The 27,439-nt window shown below is 46.1% G+C and overlaps 9 protein-coding genes across 9 annotated transcripts; 7 read left to right on the forward strand and 2 right to left on the reverse strand.

Annotated features, from left to right (window-relative positions):
• Nucleotides 1–3,685: 3,685 nt before the first annotated feature.
• PAAG_01946 (transthyretin domain-containing protein) lies at nucleotides 3,686–4,159 on the reverse strand (the record flags this gene model as incomplete). Its single annotated transcript, XM_002796012.1, has 1 exon — nucleotides 3,686–4,159. One exon carries the CDS (start codon nucleotides 4,157–4,159, stop codon nucleotides 3,686–3,688), a length of 474 nt encoding a protein of 157 aa, XP_002796058.1.
• A 1,670-nt stretch (nucleotides 4,160–5,829) lies between these two features.
• Nucleotides 5,830–7,070, forward strand: PAAG_01947 (ATPase GET3; the record flags this gene model as incomplete). Its single annotated transcript, XM_002796013.2, has 3 exons — nucleotides 5,830–6,219; nucleotides 6,336–6,925; nucleotides 7,025–7,070. 3 exons carry the CDS (start codon nucleotides 5,830–5,832, stop codon nucleotides 7,068–7,070), a joined length of 1,026 nt encoding a protein of 341 aa, XP_002796059.1.
• Nucleotides 7,071–11,451: 4,381 nt separating this feature from the next.
• On the forward strand, nucleotides 11,452–12,016 carry PAAG_01949 (hypothetical protein; the record flags this gene model as incomplete). The annotated part of the gene is made up of 2 exons (XM_015844499.1): nucleotides 11,452–11,832; nucleotides 11,930–12,016. The coding sequence occupies 2 exons, from the start codon at nucleotides 11,452–11,454 to the stop codon at nucleotides 12,014–12,016; spliced, it is 468 nt and encodes a 155-aa protein (XP_015701503.1).
• Nucleotides 12,017–12,527: 511 nt separating this feature from the next.
• PAAG_01950 (hypothetical protein) lies at nucleotides 12,528–13,088 on the forward strand (the record flags this gene model as incomplete). The annotated part of the gene is made up of 3 exons (XM_002796016.2): nucleotides 12,528–12,644; nucleotides 12,700–12,741; nucleotides 12,819–13,088. The coding sequence occupies 3 exons, from the start codon at nucleotides 12,528–12,530 to the stop codon at nucleotides 13,086–13,088; spliced, it is 429 nt and encodes a 142-aa protein (XP_002796062.1).
• A 2,764-nt stretch (nucleotides 13,089–15,852) lies between these two features.
• Nucleotides 15,853–17,268, reverse strand: PAAG_01951 (eukaryotic translation initiation factor 3 subunit E; the record flags this gene model as incomplete). Its single annotated transcript, XM_002796017.2, has 2 exons — nucleotides 15,853–16,051; nucleotides 16,115–17,268. 2 exons carry the CDS (start codon nucleotides 17,266–17,268, stop codon nucleotides 15,853–15,855), a joined length of 1,353 nt encoding a protein of 450 aa, XP_002796063.2.
• Nucleotides 17,269–17,711: 443 nt separating this feature from the next.
• Nucleotides 17,712–18,647, forward strand: PAAG_01952 (hypothetical protein; the record flags this gene model as incomplete). Its single annotated transcript, XM_015844500.1, has 3 exons — nucleotides 17,712–17,871; nucleotides 17,985–18,361; nucleotides 18,597–18,647. The coding sequence occupies 3 exons, from the start codon at nucleotides 17,712–17,714 to the stop codon at nucleotides 18,645–18,647; spliced, it is 588 nt and encodes a 195-aa protein (XP_015701504.1).
• A 2,334-nt stretch (nucleotides 18,648–20,981) lies between these two features.
• PAAG_01953 (hypothetical protein) lies at nucleotides 20,982–22,182 on the forward strand (the record flags this gene model as incomplete). The annotated part of the gene is made up of 2 exons (XM_015844501.1): nucleotides 20,982–21,835; nucleotides 21,948–22,182. The coding sequence occupies 2 exons, from the start codon at nucleotides 20,982–20,984 to the stop codon at nucleotides 22,180–22,182; spliced, it is 1,089 nt and encodes a 362-aa protein (XP_015701505.1).
• Nucleotides 22,183–22,780: 598 nt separating this feature from the next.
• On the forward strand, nucleotides 22,781–23,767 carry PAAG_01954 (hypothetical protein; the record flags this gene model as incomplete). The annotated part of the gene is made up of 3 exons (XM_002796020.2): nucleotides 22,781–23,147; nucleotides 23,284–23,510; nucleotides 23,606–23,767. The coding sequence occupies 3 exons, from the start codon at nucleotides 22,781–22,783 to the stop codon at nucleotides 23,765–23,767; spliced, it is 756 nt and encodes a 251-aa protein (XP_002796066.2).
• A 1,280-nt stretch (nucleotides 23,768–25,047) lies between these two features.
• On the forward strand, nucleotides 25,048–27,281 carry PAAG_01955 (kinase domain-containing protein; the record flags this gene model as incomplete). The annotated part of the gene is made up of 8 exons (XM_015844502.1): nucleotides 25,048–25,131; nucleotides 25,223–25,394; nucleotides 25,632–25,672; nucleotides 25,747–25,941; nucleotides 26,073–26,375; nucleotides 26,434–26,811; nucleotides 26,873–27,038; nucleotides 27,100–27,281. 8 exons carry the CDS (start codon nucleotides 25,048–25,050, stop codon nucleotides 27,279–27,281), a joined length of 1,521 nt encoding a protein of 506 aa, XP_015701506.1.
• Between the last annotated feature and the right edge of the window lie 158 nt (nucleotides 27,282–27,439).

Here is a 27,439-nt window from a genome sequence, read left to right on the forward strand (position 1 = left end):
AGGCGGTAAAGGCGGTGGGAAGAGATAGTCGAGACGGGGGACTGCGGTAGTGGTGCAATCGGGGTGTATTCGGTGGATGGAACAATAATAGTATGGTTGTCCAACGGTTGTGTGGTTGATTGATGGTGGTTGCTGTTGATAGGTTGATGATAACGATGAATGATGATGATGATGGCTTGCTGATGATGCGGTGCTGACGACAGCGAAGTTCTGGCGGGAAAGGGAACAGAGGGCGTTTTTTTGGCAGTGTTCGCTAGGTGAAAGGGGAGAGGGAGGAAAAAAGAAAAATCGAAAATCTGACGACACCGATGATGTCGACGGGTTCCACGGCCTGAGTTATCGCTGGGTTACATAAGCGGCTTATAAAGAGCCGGTGCTGCCCGTTTTGAGCTCCAGCCAAGTTCAACAAAACGAATATTAATTAAAACCCCACCACCACTCGGAAGAGAGACAATATGAAAGGGAGATAAGATGAGGTGAGACGATGTGGCAGAGGAGAAACGGAAGAAGAAGAGGAAGGAGGAGAAGGGAAGTTGGGTAAGATCCAATAATCGATCCGACGATCGAGTCTTCTGTACCCGACGACGTGGTAGATGTGCGCGCTTGTTAAAGTGCGTGATAATGCACCGCCGTTTGGCTGGCTTGGGATTTAGGGATCTCTCGGGTTGAGGGAAAACTGCGGGCTTTCCGCAAAAACAACAATGGCAGCAGCAGCAGCAGCAGCAGCACCACCACCACCACCACCACCACCACCAACTAACAACTAACAACAACAATTCGGTGATCTTCTCTTCCCTTGTCCTTCCAACGGCTCACTCTCTCGCTACCCAGGTCCCTCTTCAGATACCCACGCCAAGCCCCAGCTTTCGTTCGAGAATTCTTGAAACCTGATCCCACCCAACCTTGTTAAGCCACCAGAACCGGGAAAGGGGGGGAAAAAAGAAACAAAACTCGTCCGTCGAGAACGCCCCTCGCTATCGACTTATCGACTTATCGAGTTCGAGTGAGTGTCGGAGGACTGACCCGGCCTTCCGTTTGGGACTGGTCGAGTAATACAGGTGGTATACTTATTTGGTCGAGTGGGCGGGTTGATGTCCGTCCTATCTTTCTTTGTGGGAGAAGGATTGTTTTTTCGACTGCTATAAGGTTGAAAAGGGAAAATAATATATATTCAAGTATCCCAAGTTATTTGGAGGGGAATGTGTGGGCGGGCGGTAAAGTCGGGACCTAAGGGGACCTAGACTTGCTGGGGAAAAACTTGGAAAATACTATACGCCGTGTATATACTGTCCGGGGTATTGATGTAGAATTTGTTTTCCCTTCCCCTTCTGCCAGGTTTGATGCAATGCAGGCAATGCAGCTGTGTTAGCCAGTGGGCGCAGGGATGGATTGAAAAAACGTATATATCGTGGTCGTATATTCCTGTCCTATATATATATATATATATATATATATATATATATGCCGCGTTCCTGGGAAGTTTGGCAGCTTAAAAACGAAAATTTCGTTGGATTCGTGCCGTTTTCACGTTTAATTTTTCTCTCTTGGCATGGAAATGGAATGAGCAGAGAATCTACGAGAAGACGATTGGTGATAAATGTGATTCTGACGAGGGAAGTGCTTTGCTCCCTTTTTATTTTCCTGCCAGGATAAAATCTGCATATAAACAGTCTGGCACCGTATATGTGTGTTTCGAGGGGTGGAAGTGGGAAAAGGAGCAAAGATGTGATGATGACGTAGCCAGCTTCTGGGGGTGGGCGGGTGTGGATTGGTCGAGCTACTGCTTACCGGTCGGGTGTCCTACCAGTTGGCGCAATTGTGCTGCAGTTTGCTCTATACAAAACGCACTTGACTTTGTAATATCTCTTTTACCAGCAACCCAAGCAATGGTAAAAATTGCTTTGACTTTGGGACACCCTATTTTTGTTATTCCACTGCGTGGGCCGGTTAACTTCCCACATTTTGGCGCTCGGGGTGTTTTCTAATTGGCCAATGGCCCATTGAGATCATTTTTCCTCCCGCCTTCCCGCCTCCGGCCCAACAGGTTCAGAACCTCTACCTAACATAAGCTCGAGTCGTGAGCCGTTGCAGAAATAACTAATTTGGCTAATGAATTACGTTTATATTATATTTTCCATATTCAAAACAAAATTATAGACTACGAAGAAACCACAGTTTCCTTAGAAAATTAAAAAAGAAAAAAAGAAAAAAGAAAAAAGAAAAAGAAAAAAAAAGAAAAGAGTCAGTAACAACAAATATAGTTTAAGCGAAAAAGTTAACACTTTTTTCTCTTGTCTCCATATTTCCAGAACAACCACCAAGTAAACAACACGCGCCACCCTTCCCTCCAAATCGTTACCAGAGATGAGATCATTCTGACGAACTTTGTTTTCCTTTCCTTGGCTCCGTCCCCCGAAATCAAAAAAGCAGTGTCTTACCTAAGCGGCCAAAGCGGGGGCCCACGCTAGTTCGCATCAGGCTAGGCGGCCTTGGGGATATAACATGCGTTGATTGGCTGGGATGCCGTTTGAGTTCTCGTCTCCACTCTTTGCGTGGGAAGCACGGCTGTTTATTGGCTGGAGGCGCGGGATCCAGTCGCTCAGTCGCTGCGGCGCTATTGATGATGACGTGTTGCAAGGAAAGAATGAAACAAGCAGGGGCCCTCGGTCGGATACCAGCAAGTCAGTTAGATTTAACTAACTAGCTAAGATGAGAGATTACCTAACCCCCCCTACCCCCCTCCCCCCCTTCCCCCCACCCCAGCTGGCCGGATTTTCTTCTTCTTGTTCATTGCCCCGTCTATTTTGGGAAGTTTGAAAGAATTGGTTAGATTGAGGGGATTAATGGCCCTATTGTGTCTATTGATGCTAGTATTGATGCCTGCTAGGGTTGGATAAACCAGGTCCCCACTTGGAAAGGGGATCCCCATCCCATCCACACACCTGGGCAAGGCTCTGTGGAACCTTTCAAGCAAGCAAGCAGAAAGCCCAGCTTTCCTGAATAATGAATGTCAATCCGTGCGACCTCGGTCCGCGCAATTGCCACAAAAGACAGCTAGCAAATTGGCCGGAGACCTGTAAAGGCGATGATCGTCGATGGACAGACAGACAGTACAGTGCCTCCGTTTATATCCATAGATACCAGGACCAGCCATTTGGGCATGACAGTAACAAAGAAGATGGGGTAACGATATGTCTCCTCCAAGGAAGGCCCGGGTCATCCCTAGCAGATGAGAGAAAAAAAAAAAAAAAAAAAAAAAAAAAAGATATACAAATCAAAGGATATCCATAATGCGTGAAGTGACTATTCCCGATTCCTAAACAGTGATACTTCATAAAAAGGATGGATATTAAGAAAAACACAAGAGAAAAAAAAAAAAGAAAAGAAAAGAAAAAAAGAAAAAGAAAAAAAGAAAAAAAAGAAAAAAGATGTTCCATGTAAGCACTCGAATCCTCTCTTCCTCCTATCCCAGCTGCAGCAGGATCACAAAAAAGAAAAAAAAAAAAAAAAAAAAAAAAAAAAAAAAGAAAGTTCCTTAATACCCCTTGTTGGTTTTCCCTTTCACCCCATTTCCCCCAAACTTCCCAAACTTCCCCATTTATATCCTTCACACCCCTCTCCCCATGACCCCTCCCCATTTACCCATATACCCATCCACCCGCACAACCCAAACCCGCCCCTTTCCTCACGACCCCCTATACGTCGAATAGTTCCACGGCCCCAGCAACACCGGCACGTGATAATGCCTCCATCCATCCCACGCCTCACTCCCCTTAACCAAAAACCTCACCTCGACCTCCGGCCAGAAGCTCTCAACCCCTTGCTCCGCATACCACTCACCCACATTCCTCACTCGCAGGCTCCAGATAGACCGCTGCTGCCCGCCGTGGTGTTCGTGGATGGAGGAGAGGAGTTCACGGATGGTGGAGGTCGAAGTTGAAGTCAAGGTGGAGGTGGAGGTGGAGGAGGAAGGGGTCCAGGTTTTAACGCGGCCGTCGGCGTCTGTGGCGGCGTGGAGGGTTGCGGGGAGGTTTGACGGCTGCGGGGCCCCCGGGGGCAGGAGGATGCGGTGGAGGGTTAGGGTGCAGGAGAGGCCTGAAGCTGGTGTGCCATTTATGGTGTTGAGGATGTGGCAGGTTATTGGGTCGCGATCTGGCATCGTTTTGGATTTGGATTTAGAGAAGCCGTAGTTTTGTATAAAAAATAATATTTGTTTGATGTTGCGGTTTGTGTGTGTGTGTGTGTGTGTGTGTGTGTGTGTGTGTGGTATGGTATTTATTCACGCGAATGCTTGACGATGCGGAGAGCTTGGTTCAATTCAATTGCCTTATCTTTCTCCCTATGAAGGTGGGTTGTAGTAGTCTGTGGAGAGAGAAATGAATTTCCGATGGTCGTGGGGCGATTTGTGCTTTTGTTGCGTGGAGATAATTGATCTCGAATGCGACAGGAAAATGTGAGACAGACTAAGGATCAACAAAGGTCTCAAAGATGTTGCTTAAGTGTCTCAGTTGGCAGCGAATACAGCATGTGTTCGTTCTCTGTACGAGCCAAGGAGTTAGTGAAACGGAGGCATAGATTTGGGTAAACAATATACCTAACCCTGATGTGAGTAACAGTAAACAACAGGAGGACGAGGGGCCGATGTTATTTATTTACAGAATTACCCCAACCTTCGGGAAATCGCTAACCATGTAGTTGGCTAATTTCGGGAAACGCCGATGGACGATCTCTGGATGGCATCATCAGTTTATGATTATCGACTGGGGAAAGGAACCACCCACCTATATACGGCGTCATATAACTACACGGACCCTCCAAGTGTCATCCTTATATAGAAAGTATAGGGAGTCGATTCCCAGGGTCGTTGCGCCTCCGGCCCTTGTCCTGACCTACTCGCCTAAATGTTCTGTTCCTGAATTAAAAATAGATATCTATACGAGCTACAACGTCACTTACTAACGTCGTTGGATTTAAGCTCAGCAGCTTCTCTGCTGCTCCGTGCACCACAATCGCATGGATTAACAGTCCATTGTAACTGACATTACAAAAGTCAATTGAATGTCGGCTACTGACTGCTAGATTATCTCATATAAGAACAGTTTCGACTTGATGAGTTTGGATCAATATTGGTTATTAGGTAAAATATATCCGACGCGACAACGCAATTGAAGAGTGGTGGTAGAATTGTATTCATGGTTGTATAAAACATAATTCGAACGCGTCTCTAGCTTAGCGCTTAGTTGTCGCCTAAGCGGATCGGGAAAATATATACCCGGTGCATCAAAGAACTTCTTAACAACCAACATACAACACCGAACGACGAGACTTTCGGGATGAACTTTGCTAAATAGACAGCGTTTGAAATTCAACTTCTTAAAGAATCTTACAACATCTACATGACCCCTGTTGAGGAGTTACATCAAATACCCTTGAAATAATTTGAATACTAGGTAAGCTTAAACAAAAATGTTTCAACGCTTGATCTTTGGGAATCTTCAAGAAGCGGCCAACATTGCGAAGCTAACAAGCTGGAGTGCGCATGTATCTGACGAGAGATAGTCTTCGATATCTTTAGGTTTAATACATATATTCGTTGTAGAAGGAATACAACACACCTTGAAGGAAGAACGAACTCATATACCCCTCCGCCCGCATATCCCACCGACGCAGGTTGGATAGGAAGACAGCACCTCCATATACTCTAATCAATATTATAAGTCATACATTTAACCACGTTACAACCGAAAAGTCGATAGCCTGCGCATCCCTCCCCTTCCCTTTACCATCCACACCAAAAACCAGCCAAACGTATCCTCACGCTCAAAAACAATGTCATCAGCTGCGATGTTAACAGCCGAGGACTCCCTCGAACCAACCCTCCAAAACCTCCTTGACCAAAAAACACTCCGCTGGGTCTTCGTTGGAGGCAAAGGCGGTGTTGGCAAGACAACTACCTCATGCTCCCTAGCGATCCAGCTCGCCAAAGTCCGCAAGTCCGTCCTGCTTATATCCACCGACCCCGCGCATAACCTCAGCGATGCCTTTGGGCAAAAGTTTGGAAAGGAAGCGAGACTTATCGACGGATTTACTAATTTGAGTGCTATGGAAATCGACCCTAACGGCAGCATACAAGATCTTCTGGCTGCGAGTGGTGGCCAGGGGGATGATTCTATGGGTGGACTGGGGATTGGGGGGATGATGCAGGATTTGGCATTTAGTGTAAGTCCGTTTTTTCTCTTCTCTTCTCTTCTCTTCTCTCTTGCCCCCTCATTTGTCTGAAAGTGTTATTGGGAAATCCGAATGTGTCTAACCCGTTTAAACGACGGTGTTAATAGATCCCCGGTGTCGATGAAGCCATGTCCTTCGCCGAAGTCCTAAAACAGGTCAAATCTCTATCATACGAGGTTATCATATTCGACACCGCGCCAACAGGCCATACGCTCCGCTTCCTCCAATTCCCCACCGTCCTCGAAAAGGCCCTCGCCAAACTGGCGCAATTATCAACCCAGTTCGGCCCGATGCTAAACTCCATCCTAGGCGGCCGAGGCGGTCTGCCCGGCGGCCAAAATCTGGACGAGATCCTCTCCAAAATGGAATCACTGCGAGAAACCATTGCAGAAGTAAATGCGCAGTTCAAAGATGCTGACCTGACCACTTTTGTCTGTGTGTGCATCGCGGAGTTTCTGTCACTGTATGAGACGGAGCGAATGATCCAGGAGCTGACGAGTTATCACATCGATACGCACTGTATTGTTGTTAATCAGTTGCTTTTCCCGGGTAAGGATAGTTCGTGCGAGCAATGTAAGGCGCGGAGGAAGATGCAGAAGAAATATTTGAATGAGATTGAAGAGTTGTATGAGGATTTTAATGTGGTGCGGATGCCGATGTTGGTGGAGGAGGTTAGGGGGAAGGAGAAGCTTGAGAAGTAAGTTGCAACAGTCTTTAGGCATCTATCTCTTCTAGTGTGGGGAGGTAGAACAGTTGAAGCATTTACTAACGAGTGCCCCTTTTTCTAATGATCTAGATTTAGCGATATGCTTGTACACCCATACGTCCCGCCTCAAGAGTGATTGATTTCATGATACAAATGACCTCTATGAGTATAGTTCTGATGTGTAAAAATAGTACTTTTTTACACAGAAAGGAATTCTCTTTATTCTTGTTTTTACCTATATGATATAGAGAGCTCTTCTTGTTATCCTTATGTATCAATATAGTATGGCTAAACTCCAATACAGAAACCCAGCCTTTCTTTTACGGCGGCAAAAAGGTCTTTCAGTCCCCCCATTGCCGTTCCATCCACAGAAGCTAACTGTGGCAATCCGTTGGAGGGAGACGGCTTTGAAGGGAGTGAAGGTAAACCACTGCACTGACAAAACAGAACTACCCGTGTCCTTGTTCCAATTGCGTCCCATATCCCTGTATGCCATATATCTTCGGGCTAAATCCTCCACTGAGACTTAACACGCCCCGTCAGTGCCGTCGCTGAAGGAGAGAATATCGGAAAAAAAAATAACTCTGACAGGAAAATTATATTTGACTAGTAAGAGATCCTATCATCCCTCTCCAACTATTGAATCAAATATGATTGCACCGGATTCTCGTCGCTGTTATTGCTTGCCTCACTTGTCCTAATAACCTCAACCCTCCCCATCCTACCCACCGCGAAGGGAGACTATTCAAGTCCTCTACACCAGTAGTGTGATTAGCAATGACCAAAAGCCGAAGAGAAAGGAAAGGAAGTAAAAAGAAACAGATCAAAACATGAATATCGAGTTTTCAGAAAGTTTCAAAGTCCCGTATACAATGACAGGAAAATCTTAGTGCGCGATCGACACGAAATGGAGGCGATGGCTACCAAGATTTATTCCACTCCCATTTCCCCATCTTCCCATCCATCTAACATTTGTTCTTATTTTGGACCCAGCTGTCTTTCCGTCGTTTTATTTTCGCTTTCTGTTCGCTTTTTTCTTCCCCTTCGTGATTTTTATCAGGTGAGGTTTCCCGGAATCAGCATACGCTCCAAATCGGTCTTTTTGCTATGGCAATTTGTTTTACTTTGTTTTATTACTGCCTGAACAATGAATGATGTGTGAATTTCTTTAATGCATAAAGGTGAAGAGAGTGACTTCACTTGCATCCCTTTCTACATGACTGATTCAGGCGGTCCTTACTAACTCCAACCCCGGAGTGACGATTATATTTTGCACATCCAAGTTATTTCTGATGGAGCTATTCCCCGTGGAAATACATGGTACCGCTAAGTTATTCCTTGTTTTCGACATGATAGACTTTTACCTTTCCCGCTATGAAGAGGTGGGAAACTCAGAGGCCGAATTGGGGAGATGCACAGATTAAGAGTACATTTGTTTAGATTTGCCTCTTGGAAGATGGAGCATTCATCTGATTCAGTGGGTGAAGAAAGGGGAGATGCTTAGGTGCAGTTTTAACACCTATTCCTCAATTTCTTTTTCAAAATCTGACTCCAATCCTCCTGCTCCTCACGCCCCTGAAAGTAAGTTCCAAGACATATGAACACTAGATCCTCCAATCAGGACTGTGTGGCTTTTGAGGGATTTCTAGGACAAATGAACGTTGCATCCAGTGGCAACATATGCGCCTTGGAAAGGAAAAAAGCAATACAATATATGTGCAGGTGGTAGCAATCGAGGAAGCATGGATTCTACCCGAGAAACGAGGACGTGGAATTGAACGATTTTGTCTTCCCTCATTACTCTCCACCTCCACCCCTATGCCTTCACCAAGAGCAGCTTTTACGATACACTGAAGTGGGAAAAGAAGAATATCAATTGAGAAACGCTGCTTATTGTGCTTGTTCCGATGCAGAGCTGCCGAATAGTATGCGCTGCAGGTCTTCTCGTGGTGTGAGGTTTTCCCCGCTTCAGAAATACCATCTCATTCCCAATGTTTCCGTGGATGCTCTGCCATGCGAAGAAGCAAAACATGCAGGGTATGCATAACCGTTCTCCTCGGATGTCGTGTCTTGTTCTCTCGGCATATAGAGTGATTTCCTCATGGTCTATTAGAGTATGCATTCAAGAAGAAAGGTGAACTGGCGCAGCACCAACTTCCATCCGTGATTAACCATCGTCTCCGTCTCGCAGAATGAGTCAGTATCTAAAGTCTCGAGGTACTTCTTATGCATCTCTAGCCTATATTTTGCAACTTCCAAAACGATCTAGATTAAAGCAGCCGAACGATATGTGTGAGAAGAAACACCCCATAGTACAGCGCATTGCAACATAAATCGGATTTAGAATTTGATCTCAACTGCCCTGCTTCTACGCAAGTGCTCTGTGCACCAGTCGCTAGAAATATGCGGAAAACATTCTTCCCGGCTCTCAACTCCGCACGTAATTCACGAATAGGCAGTCAACTAAAGAGATCCCAAGCCTTGTCGATCTATTGGCCTCAATTTTAATCGATTCCGCAGCTAGAATTAATCGAATTTATTAACATTGAAGTTTGCTGCTCCACCATAAGTTTGTTAACATGTGTGGTTGATATGTTTTGCACTGGGATCTAGATGTGGGTGTATTTCCCCTAGTCTCTTAGGGGAATCAGCTGTCTGTCTGTTCGCTGTACACTAATGATTATCCGGATTTCTCTTGCGTCTTTCTCATCTTCTGTCCGCCTCACTTCAAGGCTCAGGGACCAAATACCAGGAGGGGCTCAGCTACATAGCATGCCGCTAGGAGGAGGAATCGACCCTACAGGTGTAGCCAATGTTCTTTAGCAGCCCATTAAGATTCAGCGTAGAAAGGGTGCCGTTTTATTAGTTGCTAAAATTAATGCGGAAATTAGTATTCATTACTATTATTGTGAATTTGCCTAACGGTATGAAATTTTGCATTGCCAGTAATGCCATATATATCGACAATAATGAATTATATGATAGACCCCACATCTTTTGTTAACGCATTTTGTTCACGTCTGGGGGTTGACATACTAAGATCCTCAGGAGTATATCCAATTTAGTGGCCAATGGGAAACAGTGGACAAGGTTCCATTACAGTTTTACACATAGGAGAAGATAAGAGCCTATAATTGTTGTTTTGTGTTCCATGCCTCGGATATTGGGGGGAGATTATGCCACGTATATAAGGCTGTCATTCTGAAGCTCCGCTGAGATAGTCGACGTCGAAATCGTAGTGGAGCCCGGCCCAAGAGACTCTACTCAGCAATACAATGGAATTTCAAAATGGGCGCTTCGTAATTTCGCGTGCTAAAGATATGTCCACGTTGCTGGTAAGTCGCGACTGGTAACATTCCAGATGCTCTCAGCCAGCAACTTGGGTAAGTCGATTGGGGTGCAAATAGAGTCGGAATAACAACATTCAACAATTTCACCATGAGAAGTTCTCGAACAAAGGAAGGCTAAATTTCCTTATCATCCTCTTCAATAGAGCAGATAACAGAACCACCCAGTATCGTAGGTAGTAGCCACAAAACGGTTACAGGGGGTGTTAAGACTGTAATTCACCTTCTTCAGTGAAACTTCCCGTTTCACCCGAAAAGTTTGCCCCAGCTTTCCGGGTAGAGATTTGCGAAATATCCTTAGATGGTTATTCCGGCTTTAATGATGATGTAACCGTCGATCTCTACATTATTTTAACTGAAGAGACCCAAAGTCGCGTGTCGTTGAATTCAACTACCGCGGAATAAGCTTTTTATATGTCCGTGCGTTGGGCGAGGCTAAATAAATAATAGCCTTCGGTTGAGCCGCCTGAAAGTCAACCTCACGCCAACAAGGGAGAGACGGCGCAAAAAGTTGAATGTAGGATGTTCAGTAGGACTGGGGAGATAAGAAATAGAATGTTTTCCATAACTGGTAGTTTTTATTTCTGTACTAGCCTCAGTGGGGTTTCTTCATTCTCATCTTATAATAAAACTCGCTGCATTGAACTGATAGGAGCTGAGCAGTAGGGCATTATTTTCGGGCCGGTGAATCTAAACATCAAATTGTCCAGAGTAGTTTGAAGCCACTTGGGCCAAATAGTGGCGTTTCTTGGGAGTGCTCGAGTGGCATAGAATGTCAAGGGGGCGGGTGCCTGTTATCTGTTACATTACATTAGATAAAATTTCTCATTGGCTATATCGCTTTGCCCCGTAAGCCTTCAGTGAAATAATGCAGATGCTCTCAGGGGGTCAAATCATCCGAGCGATGTGTGACCTTGTACAGGCATCGACCCGAGATGGATTTAGGGCAAGGGAATGCACGTGATCAACCGCTGACGTCATTCCTGTGATGAGGCTCATTAGGGTTATCCCCGACCTCTCCCAGGAATGTTCACAACCCCACCATCAAGAAACAACCCTTTCAAGTTTTGGGTGTCCTGTCATCTATCTAAGCAAATGCTGATGTGCTGATAGTCGTCATATGGATCTTCACACAATGAAGCTTGTGCCAACCCTTAGTGGCAAGAGTCAATGGGTGTGAGCATCCTACTTCGAGACAGTCCTGCGACGCCGCTGTCAAAGCAAAGAGCGGGAGAGCAAGATTCCAATTATAACACTTTGAAACAAAAGCGGCGAGTTTCGTGGGTTATGTACAACATAACGCGAATGGAAACAATCCGAGCCAAAATCGAGGTTCTATCTGCGCTGCTGATTAACTGGCGTCAGTTAGCATGCTCTCACCGCAAGACCAAACTCGCATTATTTAACTGGGGCATAGGCACAGCTCTGGAAGCTCTACAGTATGCCGCCCTCTTATGGGAAAATACAGATTGCTCTTCTCCCGCCATTCTCCGCTCAAAATCAGGCCAGTCCGTCACGTTTTCCAAACCTCATCGATCTGTGGAAAACTTCGTTTATAATTGAAAAAATGTGACATGCAAGCATTTCCAATCAAACCGTGGAAAGTTCGGAAGTGTTTCAGGTGGTCTGACAGAAATATCTGCAACAGTTGGATTTAGCATCAACTGGTGCTCGAGACCATGGTGGCAATGACCAAATAGTTGAAGAACACGATGCATTTGCTGCTGCAGCTTGAAAAGAGAAGTGCATCAGAGATCGCACAGTGTTTCGCGCCGGGCAAGTGGACGGGATCTGGATGGGCAAAGACGAACTAACTATATTCAAAGTGAGGCGCTCAAACGAGGCGACCCTTGCGTGTAATTTCGCTGGAAGGGCAAAGGGCGTCCGAAACGGGGAAGGTCCCGCTATCCTCTATCAGGCCTAGTGGCGCAAGCCCTGTCCAAAAGCTTGGATGAGGTCATCCCCAATGCACTGCTGTGGAGAATAAAGACCAGCATTCGCATACTTGCAATTCTACCTAGGTAGCTCTATATGGGTTCCTCTCAGGAAATAAATAGGGGACTCCTAGCTGTCGAGTGCGGTGGATTTCTTTTTAAACCATTTCAACCTCTCAAAAACTTACTGTATCCCAGCGTACTAATTAATCCTACCTTCTTATTCTTGTCCACTCCTCCATCTTCTGACAGAGCATATTGAATCTTTCCGGCTGAAGGTCTGTTGAACCCATCTTTTGATCTCTTCATAGAATGACAGAATCTCAACAATATTGGCTCCCGGGATACGGGCTGTCACGACACATCGTCCTAAGCCAGATCCAATATTTTCTGGGACCTACATCGTCCGCTAGGCCCTATAGTTATCAAGTACGGACTCCTTGTTGCTTTTAGCCTTTGCAATCATATCTAACCAAAACTGCAGGGACGCGAAGGCTATCTTGTCACAGGAACCCCTTTGACTCGAGTATGTTTGTCAATCGGGAACATTGACAGGAGGAGCCTCCCTCACATATTGAGAGTACAAGCTAATTTCTTGTGCAGCAACAAATTGAGGACCTGGCAAACATGTCATTAGAGTATGAGAAAGGAGCTGCTATGCGGATGGCTCACAACAACTTCAATTTCAATGCTGACGGCAAATCTTCGGAGCAATACGTCAATGAATTGATAAGCGTTGGAATGCGCGAAAAAGATCGAGATCGTGTCAGTGACCGAAACGAAGACCGTGAAAGAGAAGGAGAAAGCGATAGAAGGAGATGTAGAAGATACTCGCCCTTAGATCGGCGTTCACGACATAAACAATCGTGGTGAAGTCGATGATGCACGAGTTTGTTGTTCGATAATATACGTTAGATATACGTTAGAGACACCTACGAACGCTCTTGTTGAACCACGACCTTTCCCCAAGGAGTTTCGCATAATATATTCACCCACAAGGGGGGTGATCCTTCTCCCAGCCTATTCATCTTTGGAGATCAAGGTGCAAGCGGGCTAAGGATTTAAAAGAGTCGAAAGGAGGCAAAGGTTATCGTTCAGGCGTTGGGATATGAAGGAATATCTTTGGTTACTTCAGGAAATTGGAAAAGTAACGGAACATTTTAAAAACGGTATTGGATAGCGAAAATATCTATAATCGCCTATTTTGATTTTTTTCTATTCAAATCGACATTTTCATGCTGAAAAATTATGTGCATGAGTCTTCCGAAAAACCTTTCTCCCACCACCCTAATATCGGTCCAAGATTACCTCCACAAGTGGTAGTCCGATACGCACCTAACCCCTCTATCCTGAAAACGCCGACAAGCCCTTTGGGCATATCGTGTGGTTGATGCTTGAGAACTGGGACAGTGGGCAAAGCGCACTTCTACAGAACTCGTCGTATCATCCATCAACTCCCTAAACTGCTGCAAACTTCCTGGATCACGTATTCCTCTGGACAGGCTCCATCTCTCTGAGATCAGTTTCTGATTCTGTCGTTTCCAACTTGGATAGGTGTAGAGCTTCCTATTTGCCTCTGCTACCACCACCAATATTAAATCCAGCCCTAAACTTCTAACTTCCGGAAGGCCACCCTTTCAGGCAATCAACCTCAGCAAAGCCCTGTATTTTCCTGTCCGATGTAGTATGTTAAATTCCCAGAGAATACTGGTGTTCCTTGGATCCGACCATTTAGGATCGTCCCAGCAGTACGGTCCACTTCCATTTAATGATCCCATGAAAATCTTTGTGGAAGAAATAAAGATACCGAGCGAGAGTAAGCTATTTTTGTACCATCTGAAGTTAATAACAACCCCTCAAGCCTCAAATTCCCCATCCAGAAATACGGGTTGGTTAACTTCTTTTTGTCCTAGGTAAAATTCCTAATCTTGATTTGGTTGTCCAGGGTAACCAGGCGGCCTGTACTACGTTCTCATAGAACTTCGATCCAACACAGGCCACTCGTAATGTTTCAATACATTCCCTTGCTTTTGATCCGATGAGGCGTGCCTCTGGCCAATGTTCGACAAGCTAGGGATGTGTCATTATATCCGTTTCCTGGGAGTGGCGGGAGAGTACATCAACGCCCGACGATAATAAAACAACAGCCTTACAAACTCTACAGCTCGGAATCTACGCGACCTAGCAATACTTAGTCTAAGTTATCTCATTTTAAGGCCTACCTACAACTGTCGATTTGGAGCTTCCCCAAGGAATTTTGAAATAATTAGCCGGAGGGCCTGGCCTCATCCCTGTTTTAACAGGAACCACGATGTCCTTCGTATTTGGTGCTTGTATTAAATACAGACAGCACAGGAGAAATGTATACTAGCTACAGAAACATCTACTGCCTAACAAAGGAGTATGAAGGCTTAAATAATGCACAAATCCTCACCAAGCGACAAATAGAACCGATCTCTACCTCGTTTTTGGTGTAATCTTCTTTAGCCTAGGATCCCCTCCCCCAACACGGATAAGAATGAATAGATTAATTATAGACCTTCTGGCGTGGCAGAATCTACGGGATACCCACTACTGATAGCTAGCTCATACATGGGCTAACATACTAGAATAAAGCAGTAACTCCATCACATAGGATTTATCTACGTAGTAGTAAACTTCAGAGAACTTGGATTTGAGCTTCACTGCGGGATTATTCTTGTATTCTGATGAAACACCGCGTCTCTTGGGTGGAGAGAGCATACTAATCACTAAAACAGCGTTCTGTCTAATTTCCCAGACGTGGCACATAAGTTAAGACCATCAAACTGGCTCTACAGAACCTGATATGAAATGCCCGTTTCCCATACCCCAGTTTATATTCGGCTGCCCATTTCTCCCGGTTTTAAGGAGAACCCTGCAATGCCTAGCACCGTCCCCTATGTTCGAGACAACATACCCATATCCACCCTGTCTCAAGATTCTTATGGACCTTGCCCCCGTCAAAAATCCGAGATGCAGCTGTTGGTCGTGGTGTGAATGTAATAATCACAAAATTGCTCCGGGAGGATGAGGTGCGTTTAAAGTTCAAAGATAACAAATGAACTAAGTTCAATAGATGACAGCAAACCCTCTCCATAATACCAATTGATATCCACATCTGTTATGAAAATCGTGTATAAAAAGGGGACGAGGGAAAATATCACTTAATAAAGGAATATTGAGAAGCGTAAAAGAAACACGTATAGGAATTTTTGAGCTGAATAGGACAAGATTTGTAAAGAAAAAACGAAACGCCAGCCAGATGCCCAACAGCCATTCCTCATAGAGATAGATCAAAAAACCACTTGCGCAATAAAACACAAAAGTAGGAACGATTTTGGGTGTGCAGAGATCATTCTTTTCTCTAATGTAGAAAGTAAGCGGAACAGGTAACACAATATAAAATTTAAGAAAGTCAAGATAAGGTCATGTGGTATATCATGAAATCCCATTTGGTTTCCTTTCTGTCTTTACTCTTTCTCCCTCGCTTTTTTTTTAAAGGTCGTATTCTCCCAATTTAGTTTAGATTTATTTTGCGACAGCCGCACTGTTAGGCGGAGATTTAAATTAGTACACATTTGGTGAAGATTTTAGCAAACCAAAACCAAAACCAGGCTTACCTTAATACTTGGGTTCTGAAAAATCCTCCCTTGGTTCGCTCGATAACTTGTTGATACACTGATTGTGGTGGATGGTTCATGAGAACAGTGCCTTCTTTGTAGTCGATTTTCGCGTCAACCCGAGTGTCACGAATAAGGTTGACAATCCATTTCTCGCCTTCATCCTGGTTGAGGCCAAGTCGAGTGGATAGATCCCTGTAGATTTATTTTTAGTTTGATATAAATATATAAATTTCTCAGAGATATAGAAGTGCTTACTTAATATCAATACGTTGGTGGATCTTGCAATAACTCTCGGAGATCAAATGTCTTGCCGCATCCACAAATGCATCAGCTGCAGCAACAAGAAAGAAATCATTCTTAAGAATCTCCTCGGCCTCCCCTAACTTCTTCTGCGCCTCCTCGAAGTCAAAATCGATGTAGAGTGCCTGAATGAATTCTGTAATAGGATCCTGGTATTCGTATTGTTCTTGTCGTACAACACGAATTAGGTCCTTCAGTTGCTTCTGGTATAGAGAGGTATTCTTGTGTGCGCGTCCGCGGTTGGTGATGACTGCTGCAGCAAGATATCTAAGAATCCAGGGGCAAGCAGTTTGGATGGTGTTGATGTAGGCGGGGGAGAAGAAGAGGTCCGTTAGGGTGTCACGAGCAGGGTCATGGTTAAAGAAAGGGAAAAGAGACCAGTGGATCAGCCATGTGCGGTGCTGGAGTTGGGCGAGGGGGTTGTTAAAAAGGCGGGTGTCAATTGATTCCTTGACTTTCTGGATTTCTTCCATGGCAGCCTCCCAGTTGGTGGTTAGGATTTCCGAGGCAAGCTTGCCCCACGTGGCAGAGGCTACCTTGTCGTTATCGGTCGACAGGACACGAAACTGGTAAAGCAGCTCAGCAGCATTGGCGTAACTGCCACAGCTGTATTGGAATCGACCATAATCGTAAAGAATATTGACCATATCCATCGTCACACCATGTTGCTCTTCAAGGAACTTCAAATTGGCAGCTTTATCACTTCGCAGATTGCTGACTACGTTGTCGTCCTGCAAAAGTTCCGTGATCTTGCTGCTGTCCTCAACATACTGCTGCAGTTTCTTCACAACTCCCTCCCGCTTCTTGACAAACTCCTCGGGTATAGTGTCAGAGTTATGAATTTCCTGCCACAGGTTTGCAACATAGTCCGTCATGTTGGTATGCTTCAAGAGCTCATACTTCGCCTTGGTTATCTCATCAACCTGGTCATCTCCTTCTTCTTGGCCAGATGCAAATTCCAGTAAGGGGAAGACAAGGTGACGGTCGAGATAGGGCATGAGTTTTGGGAGGAGATCATTTTCTCTGGCAATCTCTTCGGGGGTCGTGGCGGAGCGAGAGGCTGCACCCTTCAGCAGGGTGTCAGCAGACGGAGGAACATTTCCTGCCATGGCGAAAAATACAGTGAACGGGGGAAACCAGTAGCCAGGGGGACCGGTGGGATAGCGAGGTGTCTGGCTGGTCCGTTGCGGGCTGCTGGCTGTTGGCTGCCTTTACGACTGTGCGAGATCGCTGAAATGAAGTTGACGATGTCGAAAATGTGTGGAGCGATGAAAAGTTCGTGCTAGTCCTGATGCGCTCTAGTGTGCTGGGCACTTATGATTTGATAAGCAAAAAAGCTTGGAGCCAAAACGTTGTGGATGTCAGAACGACATCAAACACCACAATAGATGTGTATATCCATCCGAAGAACAGGAAAAGGGGTATAATAAAGGAGGGTTAAAGATCAGGAGGTTGTTCTGGCCTCCTTTCCCTTAATCCCATATTTCTATAACTTCTAATTCATTCAATACCCGTCTTTAATTTGACACGACGCTCTCTTTGCCTCTCCGCCATGGCAGCTCTTCTCCCTCCATCAACTGTATGCCCGGCGCTTCGCCAACAATCCTCATTGCTCTCCTTATGTCTTAGATCCAATTCGATGTTCCCCCAGAGCAAGCCATCGACTTCCTCGCTATTACAAATTTTATCCCGGACGCGAATATGCAGATCTCGTAATACTCCCTACCTCCCCAGCAGCTCCATCGAGAAAACCAAACAATGGAACATACGAATTCCAATTTGATATCAATTATATTAGACTCAACGTATCTAACTATATCCATAGAATCTCTAAACTGGCCCTTCCAATTGGCCTCTTCTCTCTCATCCCTTTCCACACAATCCCGACACCTCACAACAAAGATCCCACGCCCTTTCTCCAAATCCAACACTACAAAAACCAACCAACCCACCGCTCAACCTGCTCCTGTCCATCCCCCTCTTCCCCTTACGAATCTGCCTTACTTCATCCGCCGTACTCTTTCCAACCAACTACCCATCTATTTGGTCACTAAAGCTGGTGGTACGAAGCAGGAGACGAAAATCCAGAAAACAGAGGGAGATGTGGATGCGCTATGTTCAGATCTGGCAAAAACTCTAGGGATTGAGCCGGAATCCAAAGACATATATGTCAATCGATTAAATGGACATGTGGTTGTTAAGGTATGCATCTTGTTGCCTATTTTCCTTCTTCAATTTTACACCGTTCTGTGTGGTGGTGGTCGGATACAGCGCAAAACCATTCGTCCCAACCACCTTAAATAACAACCGAAAAAAAAAAAAAAGAAAAGAAAAGGAAAGGAAAGGAAAGGAAAAAGAAGGAGGAGGAGAGAGAGAGCGTGTGTGTGAGCTCAACAAAGTCTAAGCATAGCTAAACAATCTCAAAAAAACAATCTAGGGATGGCGGAAACCGGAAATACAACAATTCTTATTAGACCGAAAATTCTAATATGAATTTTAAGAAAACCGCACAAAAGTTTCTACTCAAATCTTCTCGAGCTTACCACCCCACCTGTTCCATTCCATCTGATGCCCACAGCAACCATTTAGTGCAAAAACCCCAACTCAAAAGGGGACGTAAAATCTCAATTCGTCATATGAAAAGCAAAAAAGTCATTGAAGCGTTCTGTTTCCATTCCTTTCTCCCTTTGTATTTTTTAAGGGGGTTTGTCTATAGTCATCGAGCAGGCAGTCGTGGTGCGGTAGGAAAAGTGAGGTGCCCGAGATTGTTTTTGTCTTTGAAGCAGCTTAGTCTGCGTTTTAGCCTTTTTGGATTTTTTCTCCCCTCAGCTTTTATACTCTATACACCTCCCTAACATCGGGTAACCCTGCATTATTGTGTTTACATTTCTTGACTTTATTTTGTCAATATCCGTTCCTGTTAATCCTTGCGCTTCTCGTTTCCCACTCTACATATCGAATCATGTTAAGCATTTGATTTCTGCATTTTTGCCCCCTCCGTCATTTCTCTCCGCTTGCTGTCTGTGTCTTGTCTGCATATTCTTCATTACATCCATACCGGTATGACCGTCTCCCTCCCCCCTCCCCACCTCCTCTCTCCTGTCTGTCTGTCTCCATGTACTATACAGTTACGAAAACGGTTCCAAGCTGCTAGCCAAGGGGAGGAGTTTAGTGGAGTATTCAAGAGATCGAAAAATTTAAACAAAGAAGCATTTTACTCAATTATCCATATTTTGAGCATCTGTTTCATTTTATACTTTCCCCTCTTACGACATTACTAACCCTGAGAAAGGGCAAGGAAACAATGGCCAATGAAGAGCTACCCCACTGCGGGGGTAATGATGGTATATTAGTGCATATTTAACGAAGCACATACAACCCGTTGACACCTTTCTAAGTGACATTTAATATAAGAACTTAAAAACCAAGAGTTCATATCTTACAGAAAATATCTTAAACCTGATGAGATAATATTTAAAAATCAAATTTATTACTCAATTTATATCAAAATACTATCTTTTGCGCCGGTTAGCAGAGCCGTCCGGGCGCGGTCGTCATTGGTCCGCCTCGTGCGCTAGGCCCGTTGCGGCGGCACCGTTGCCGCTTCGGGGATGGCGTGCCCCCTCGCCGCTTTTGCGCCCTCTCACGCCGCTTCAACGGACCGCCGCTCGATCTATAAAAACCCGTCCCGCGCCCTCGCAACGACCACACACTCTCTCCTCCTCTTTCTTTCTCTCCCTCTTTCTCTCTTTTCTCTCTTTTCTCTGTCGCTCGCTCACTCGGGCCTGGATGCACTGTCCCCTCCCCCTGCAGCGAAACGGTGCCGTCTTACCCGGCCCTCGCCCCTTTTTCTTCCTGCGCCCGCGGAGTCGCTGAATGGATGTCTTCTGACCATCTCGTGGGCTGCCGCTTCATTGGTCTCTGAGCCGTCCACGCCGCCCCTCGCGGTGTTACTTCGCTTGATCTGGAGTCTAGGCTGCTGGGACATCTGCAGCCATGTTGCAATGGCCTTCACCGTGTTGTACGATCGGCGACTGAACCGCAGATTGCCAATGGTTTATGTTATTTTTATTTTATTCTATTTTAATTTTTGGTTGGGAGGTCAAGAGTTTCCGCTCCTTCCCTCTCTTTTTCTCTTTTCTCTTGTGGTTCTATTCGGTCGATCTGTTCTCCTGTTCTCTGTTGTCTTGGGGCGCCTTTCGTCCATGGAGATCTGTGCGGAAAAGCAACAGGCGACGATCGATTGAGGCCACGGGGAAGACCAGCGGGCGGAGGGCTTGCTGAGCCCTGAGTGATGGAGGGTTGCATCGCCCTTTGACCCACCAAGGCAGACTGCCTCATTTCCTTTCCCCAGCCAATAGCAAAATTGCTGCACTTCTTTATTGGTATTGGTGTACGCCTGGAGGTCGGACCAAGGGGGGTTCGTCAGGATTGCATGCTCGACATGTTCAGGGTTGGAATTGGCAATAACCATATGCGATTGGTGCAGGGCGCCGGTTATCGACCTCCAGGTGGCTTTCTGATGAGGACGGACGCGTCAGTCAGTCTCAGGGAAGATTCAGGATCAGAGGAATTCGCCCTGTTGCTTCCTCTTCTATGGGAGATGGTGAGGCAGTTGAAAGCTCTGCGCTGAGAGCAACTGACACTGAGAGCAACTATAAAGGGTGGCCGAGCCTCCTACGAAATCACTGGCACTTCGTGATCTGTTTCTCTCGCCCGCGCACGCTCTTCCCCCAGGCCCAATTCCCACTCTCCTTCCTACTCCCCCCGATTCACCTCTGACTCAGAATCTCCCCTCTCAGATCCTCGATCTCCTACCCAGATGGCCCTCACGTTTCATGTGAAACCGTGGAAGCCGTGGACGCCGCGGCACCCCAAGTCATTCTCACCGCGCAAATGCCCCAATTCTCGCACCCCAGAATCCAGAAACCCCCCTCCCCCTCCCCCAGCCCCGCGTTGTGATGTCTACCCCAACACCATGCTGCCCCCCAAGCATGGCCTTCCTTTGAAGCCGCCAGCCAAAGTTTGCGTGCCTATCAGCGGTAATACTCAGCCGTGTGCGCTGTTGAGCTCCCCCTCTCAACCAAGGGAGATGTCTCTACCACCGCCCAGTTCAGAGAATCTCCGGCATGGCGTATCATCTCTCTGTGATCTGGCACATCACACCCTGAATTCGCATCCCACCTCTGCCCGTGATATCCAAGATAATATCTCTGATACGCCGACTGAACTGCCTCCCCTTGGGAGAGGCGCCACAGGGACTGATTCCTCATCGCTGAGCAAAACCAGTTCAGATGGTAGCTTAGAAGATTTCTGCAGGCTCCTGGATCTCCAGAACAACATCCCCATTGACCCAGTGATCCTTGCCGACAACGCGCCTTGGGACATTAGTGACCTTCACCAGCCTGTCCAGCAAGGTGATGATCTTGCAAACCCAAAGGCCATTTATCCATATCCTGAACCTCCCCTGTCTATGTCCTGTGACCCCTTCAACCATCACCAAGGATCCGAAGAGAGGCCTGACAGCTGGAATAGAAATTCTCAAACAGTTGATGACACTTATGTTCTGGATCATTGGCAGATTCACCCCGCCCGTTGCGGCACTGATGTTGATGTGCCTTGCTCCTACAGCATGAGTGATGACTTCCTCAGTGATGAACAGTCGAGGAGACGCAAGTGAGGGCCACAGCAATCAGAAGAACCACCTGCAAAGTGACTTCACATTGCCTCTGTATCATCTATGGAAGGCTCCTCCACAGCCCTTCGCTCCCATTTCCTGTCACTACAGCTCAACGAGTGTCTGCAGTTCCTTTCTTGACTGTTTGAAGGTGCTTTGGCAAGTTGCATGCCTGATTCAACGCCAGCAATATGGGGAGATGAGAGTGTGCGGGCAGCTGGTCGGTCGGCCGGCTCCTCACAAGGTTGGCGAAACTCAGCATGAGTGCGCGGCGAGGGGAGAAAGGGCCACAGAGACAAGCTGTGGCGATGGCTCCCCGAGGATGACGCACGGCTCCTGGGCATGATGCAAGAGCGCCGACCTTGACCGGAGATAGAGATGTGTTTCCCAGAAAGGACGGAATCAGCGTTGCGCCAGCGGGTGTCTACGCTTCAGAAACAAGAGAGGGGAATGCGTACAGCTGAACGCGCCGGTGTCAGGGCAGCATCTGCAACCCCGGAAGGTGAGACGTAATGCTAATCCCTGTACATGAAAGTGATATCATGATCGACCACAAGTTGGCCTCTCCTAGCCGTTCATTAACGGCCCTTGGTAGGCAGATGAGGGTAGCCTTGATTAGCAGCGTCCTTACCTTTCTCATCAGGGGCAACCCACAGCTCGCCACAGGTATATATAACCAGAGAAGACCCTGTATAACAATGGCTGGACCGGGCATATCTCCACGACAACAGGGTCAAACGTCCAGAGCAGCGCCTGCATGGGTTAGAGCGTTGAGAGATTAGGGCTAGAAGATATATTTATCGTAATCCAGTATCAGCATTATACATCAAGATGATGTCTTTGGGCCTACAATACAGAACGTCCTCCACGCTTCCCGTTGATGTGTGACTAGAATTGGGATTTACAAAAGAACACAATTCATAAGATTCAGCGTTATTCCAGCAATGAGTGAATCAAAGCAGGGTATCACAGAAGTCAGCAAAAGTTGTTACCAAACTTTGCTCAATGCCGCACAAAAGATTCCTGAAAACTCATTGTTCCGTGACAATCTGTTCAAAGCAACCTGCGAGAAGGTGCGACGCCGAAATGAGGCCATCGTTATCCGAGATATCACTCGATTGATTGTCCCCTCCACGGCAAATCTAGCTATATATGGTGCAACACATCTCGATCATCTGGTCGAAAGCATCAATGAAGGCTGGGATAATTCAATCCCCGTTACCAAAACTCGACCGCAGCCTGATTATTCCGTGGGATTTAAACGAGACGCTTTCACAGATGGCCAGCTGCGGAGGCTTCAGGATTTTGTTGGTGAGCTGACTGACACATCATACTTTATGGCGACATACTACCTATACTTCCCATTCTTAACATGTGAAGGTTAAGTGTGGTGCAGTGTCACTTGGCATCGCAGATTGACAGAATGCCCACAGCGCCACTATTGCAGTGAGAGCTACCGTTGAGTTATTCAAGCTCGTGAAGCGCGAAAAGGAGGTCGACCGAGAGATACTCACCTTCCCAATCTCGCATGACCACACAGCGGTGAGGATCTATGGTCACTATGCTGTTCTTGAAGGAGAGAAGACGAATTTTTACCGCCACCCGATCCACAAGTTCGATTTCACTGCTCTGGATGGCAAAGAGAAATGGACGGCATACAAGTTCACAAGGAATGTTTATTATATATATATGGATGCCAACTCATTTTAAAAGAAATATGCTCAGCGATTGACCATATCGCCCCTGATTTGGATTTTGAGATCTCACAGTCAGAACTTCAATACTCCGAACAATCCAACGCCGAGTCGGTGCTCACAATCAATGATGATGACAGCCAACCAAGTCAGCTGGGCTATATTGACTCCACAGATGCTACACCAACCACCTCTTTCACTGAACGAACTCAAGTATGCAAAAAGCCAAGGAAGTAGAACCTGTAAGCCCCTGGTACGCTAGCGGGACTGGATATACGCATCCGCACACTTCGGTCCAGGATCGCTGCTCAAAGAGAACACCCGTGTCGAAGGAAGCCCTCCAAGGAGCATCAGGAGGTGGGAACGTAAGACCCTCGCTGGTATCCAGCACGTACACTAGCGAAACTGGATATCTATAAAAGGGTTCCCTTTCTTTCCCCAGCTTAGTATAGTTTCATAGTTGGTATCCAATAGAACGAGCACTTCTACGGATATTGCAATCGAATCTTGAGAGTAATTATATCTAGTGTATTTATACAAATACATTGGAATATATTAGTGAGTTGAGCCATCTCGGAGGAAGGACTTATCGTTGGAACGCCGCAAGACCCAACCGAATAGATAGATGGGTTATCATGGATAAGCATCGCCTATATTGGCCATCTCAACGCATACTGTTTTAATTTACAACCACTGGTTTCTTTTTACGCGCCTGGTAACTGCTGGAATTATTAGGTCCACACTTCTTAGATAGCTTGGCATTGCATAACTCTCTCTCTTGGAAAAACGAGTGAGCAGGAGGTGTAATTTCAAAGTAATCCTCTTCAGAGCTAGAAAATATGTGCGGATACAAGCAAAAATAGTAGAAAGCCAAAGAAATGAGGGGGAAGAGCAAACAACGGCATTCACCCAGAAAGCCGAACTACACAGCCATAATAAGTATGACCGGTCCTGTGTTTGCCTGAAGGGTGATATCAAGCTACGGTCGTCGCTTTGAGGGAGAACCACTTGAACAGATTGACCGGCACTATGGGAACTCAGGAGATGCACCATTGGCGATTGTTTGGTGAGATGGGATTATTTCCTTGACCCGTAATACCCGTCTCTCTTGTGGGGTTCTAGTAGTAATCTAGGAAATGAACTGGTTGAAACCGGAAGGCAAATATTAGAATATTCATGGCCTAGTCATGCTCGAGATATCCCCTATTCTTCTTCGGAGTAGCCGTGGCCTATCGATTATATTTATTTTATGTTTATTCGACATTTTTTAAACTAGCTGTTATGCGAAGCTACCCGAACTGTCGCAGGGTGTCGAAGGGGCTGATATACAGGGTTCGAAGTTTACATCTGTATCTGGAGGAGGAGACTCTCCTCTCCCGGTCCGCAAAATATTCACCTGGATGCTCCTGGAAAGAAATCTGCAGAAGCATTCAAGATGCCAAAGAAACGACGTAAATAGATTTGTATATATATATATATATATATATATATTCGGTAAGACTGTGCAGCTTTGCACTATGGCCTCACATCACTCACGAGAACAAGGAATATTACGTCGTCATCGATGGACGTGTCGACAAGCCTACGATATTTCCATCCTGGTAATGCCCTCCAAATATGCTCCATTCCTCTTCATATATGCCCGTGCATCGCTAATCTTAGCGGAGCTCTGATGCACCGAAGCACATCCAGTCACCCGCGGATGTGCATCGCCCACCACCACGAGACCCCAGACCCCAGACCCCAGAACTTCGCGTGTCAGGGCAGTTGCTGGATAAAAATGGAACTCGCATCACGTCGGGGCATTGGTATCATGACGGGGAGGTGAGGTTTTCAAAGGAGGAGTTTAACAGTGCTGGGGGGGGTGGGTGTGAAATGGAATTACAGGTTTAATCTGCCAGCCAGGTGTTTTGTTGAGCACGAGATTTTCGAACTGAGCCTGTCTGAAAGACGATGTGAATAAAAATGAACATCCAAATTGCTAGAGGAGAGAGTACTTGTTTTCCGTAGACGACCGAGAGTGGTTATCAACTCCACTTCAGAAAGAGAGGCGTTGCAACAGCTGTTGGCGTTGTCGGGTAGTTAACGAGGAATTGTATAGGGCTGACTCTTTGCCTGCGCATGCCAAATGCACAAAACGTGGTCCGCCAGCTACTTAGGCTTAGTCGGAAAACACTTGACTTTTTCAATACCGTTGCTGATCTGAATGTTGCAAGATACAAACCCTGGACATTCACCTACATAATGATGCGTCGACTCATGGCGCCCATGACGTTCACGCGGAGAATTTTCCAATCCACTCCTTTCGCTGCACCAGACGTCTGTGGCTGCGAGTCTTACCGCCGCTGGATCTATTGAGGAGGAACGCGCCCCTCGATATAACCCAAGCCATTTCTAACCCCGGTCCGCCTGTACCAAGTTTTGAACGATAGATATCAAGTTGTCGCGAAACTCGGTTGGGGCACAAGTTCAACTGTGTGTGGCTGGCACAAGATTTGCATCAGTGAGTTTCAACCCCAGGGGCCAGTTTAATCGCTGACAGCACAGATGGCGCTGGCTACCGCGGCGTTATGTTACAATCAAGGTCAGCGCGAATAATTACGCCGATAAAAAGTCCGCCGAGACGGAATTACGTATCACAGAGCACATTACAAAAGCGAATCCCCAACATGTTGGTTATGACTTTGTACGAACTCTGCTCGACTCATTCGAACTACGTGGGCCATGTGGCACACATGTGTGCCTGGTCTTTTATACTTTACGAGAGCCTCTGGAGATATTCAAACAACGCTTTCAAAACGACGTGCTGCTACCTTTGGATGTCCTTAAGCTAATAGCCACAATGGTGCTTCAAGGACTTGAATACCTTCACACAGTGAATGCCATGTCATCCACACCGGTAGCTATGTCTCCAACAACACGGAAGCCGCATTCTACTTGGAATACATGGACTAACGGAAGCACAAGATCTTAAATCCGATAATATCCTAGTTGGATTGAGGGACGAATCCATATTGGAAATCGTTGCACGCGAGGAATTTGAGCACCCTCTCCCTCAGAAGATTCTGGAGGACCGGATAATCTATCTGTCTCGAAATGAACTTGGCTTGCAGACAAAAGGGATAGGAAGACCAGTGATTCCTGATTTTGGCCTTGCTGTACGTGGGGATGTATCTCATCCGTATTATCATACCATTCAACCAGACGACTATCGTGCCCCAGAAATTATCCTCACAGCAGGTTGGAGTTACAGCGCAGATATATGGAACGTTGGTGTTCTGGTATGGAACCAGACCCTACAATGGAAAGTGTACGAATTGTTAACCTCCTGATATTGAATAGTTATGGGACTTGCTTGAAAAAGATGGCATCTTCGAGGCGCTTAATCCGCACAAAATGGAGTATACGAGCGAGAGGCATCTGGCGCACATGATCGCACTATTGGGACCGCCACCGAAAGAGCTTCTCGACCAAGGAAGCGAGTCCACAATGTATTTTGACCATAGCGGTATGTATCTCTCGATTCTCGTACGACTGGTACGAGTGCCTGCTGCTCACTATTTAACTAGGTGCATTCCGATATCCAGAATTGATCCCAGAAGGTCTCTCCTTGGTAGATTCTCTAAATCAGGTCGAAGGTGAAGACGAAATATCATTCCTCGACTTTATCATGAGAATGTTACGATGGCAGCCAGAAGAGCGCAGCAGTGCAAAAGACTTACTCGCCGATCCATGGCTCAGAATTAGCTAGTGATAGCCTGCATTTTTGCCTGGCGCCGCTAAACAGGAATAAAATTTGATTCATGCCCTGAGAGACACAAATATTGATGTCTATAGTCAATACTCTTATTAGAAGTTCACAGCCTACATACAGATATATAAAACAGGCATTTAGATAGATTCAGAAAC

Source organism: Paracoccidioides lutzii, assembly GCF_000150705.2.
Source record: "Paracoccidioides lutzii Pb01 unplaced genomic scaffold supercont2.4, whole genome shotgun sequence".
In the NCBI taxonomy this organism is placed as follows: domain Eukaryota; kingdom Fungi; phylum Ascomycota; class Eurotiomycetes; order Onygenales; family Ajellomycetaceae; genus Paracoccidioides; species Paracoccidioides lutzii.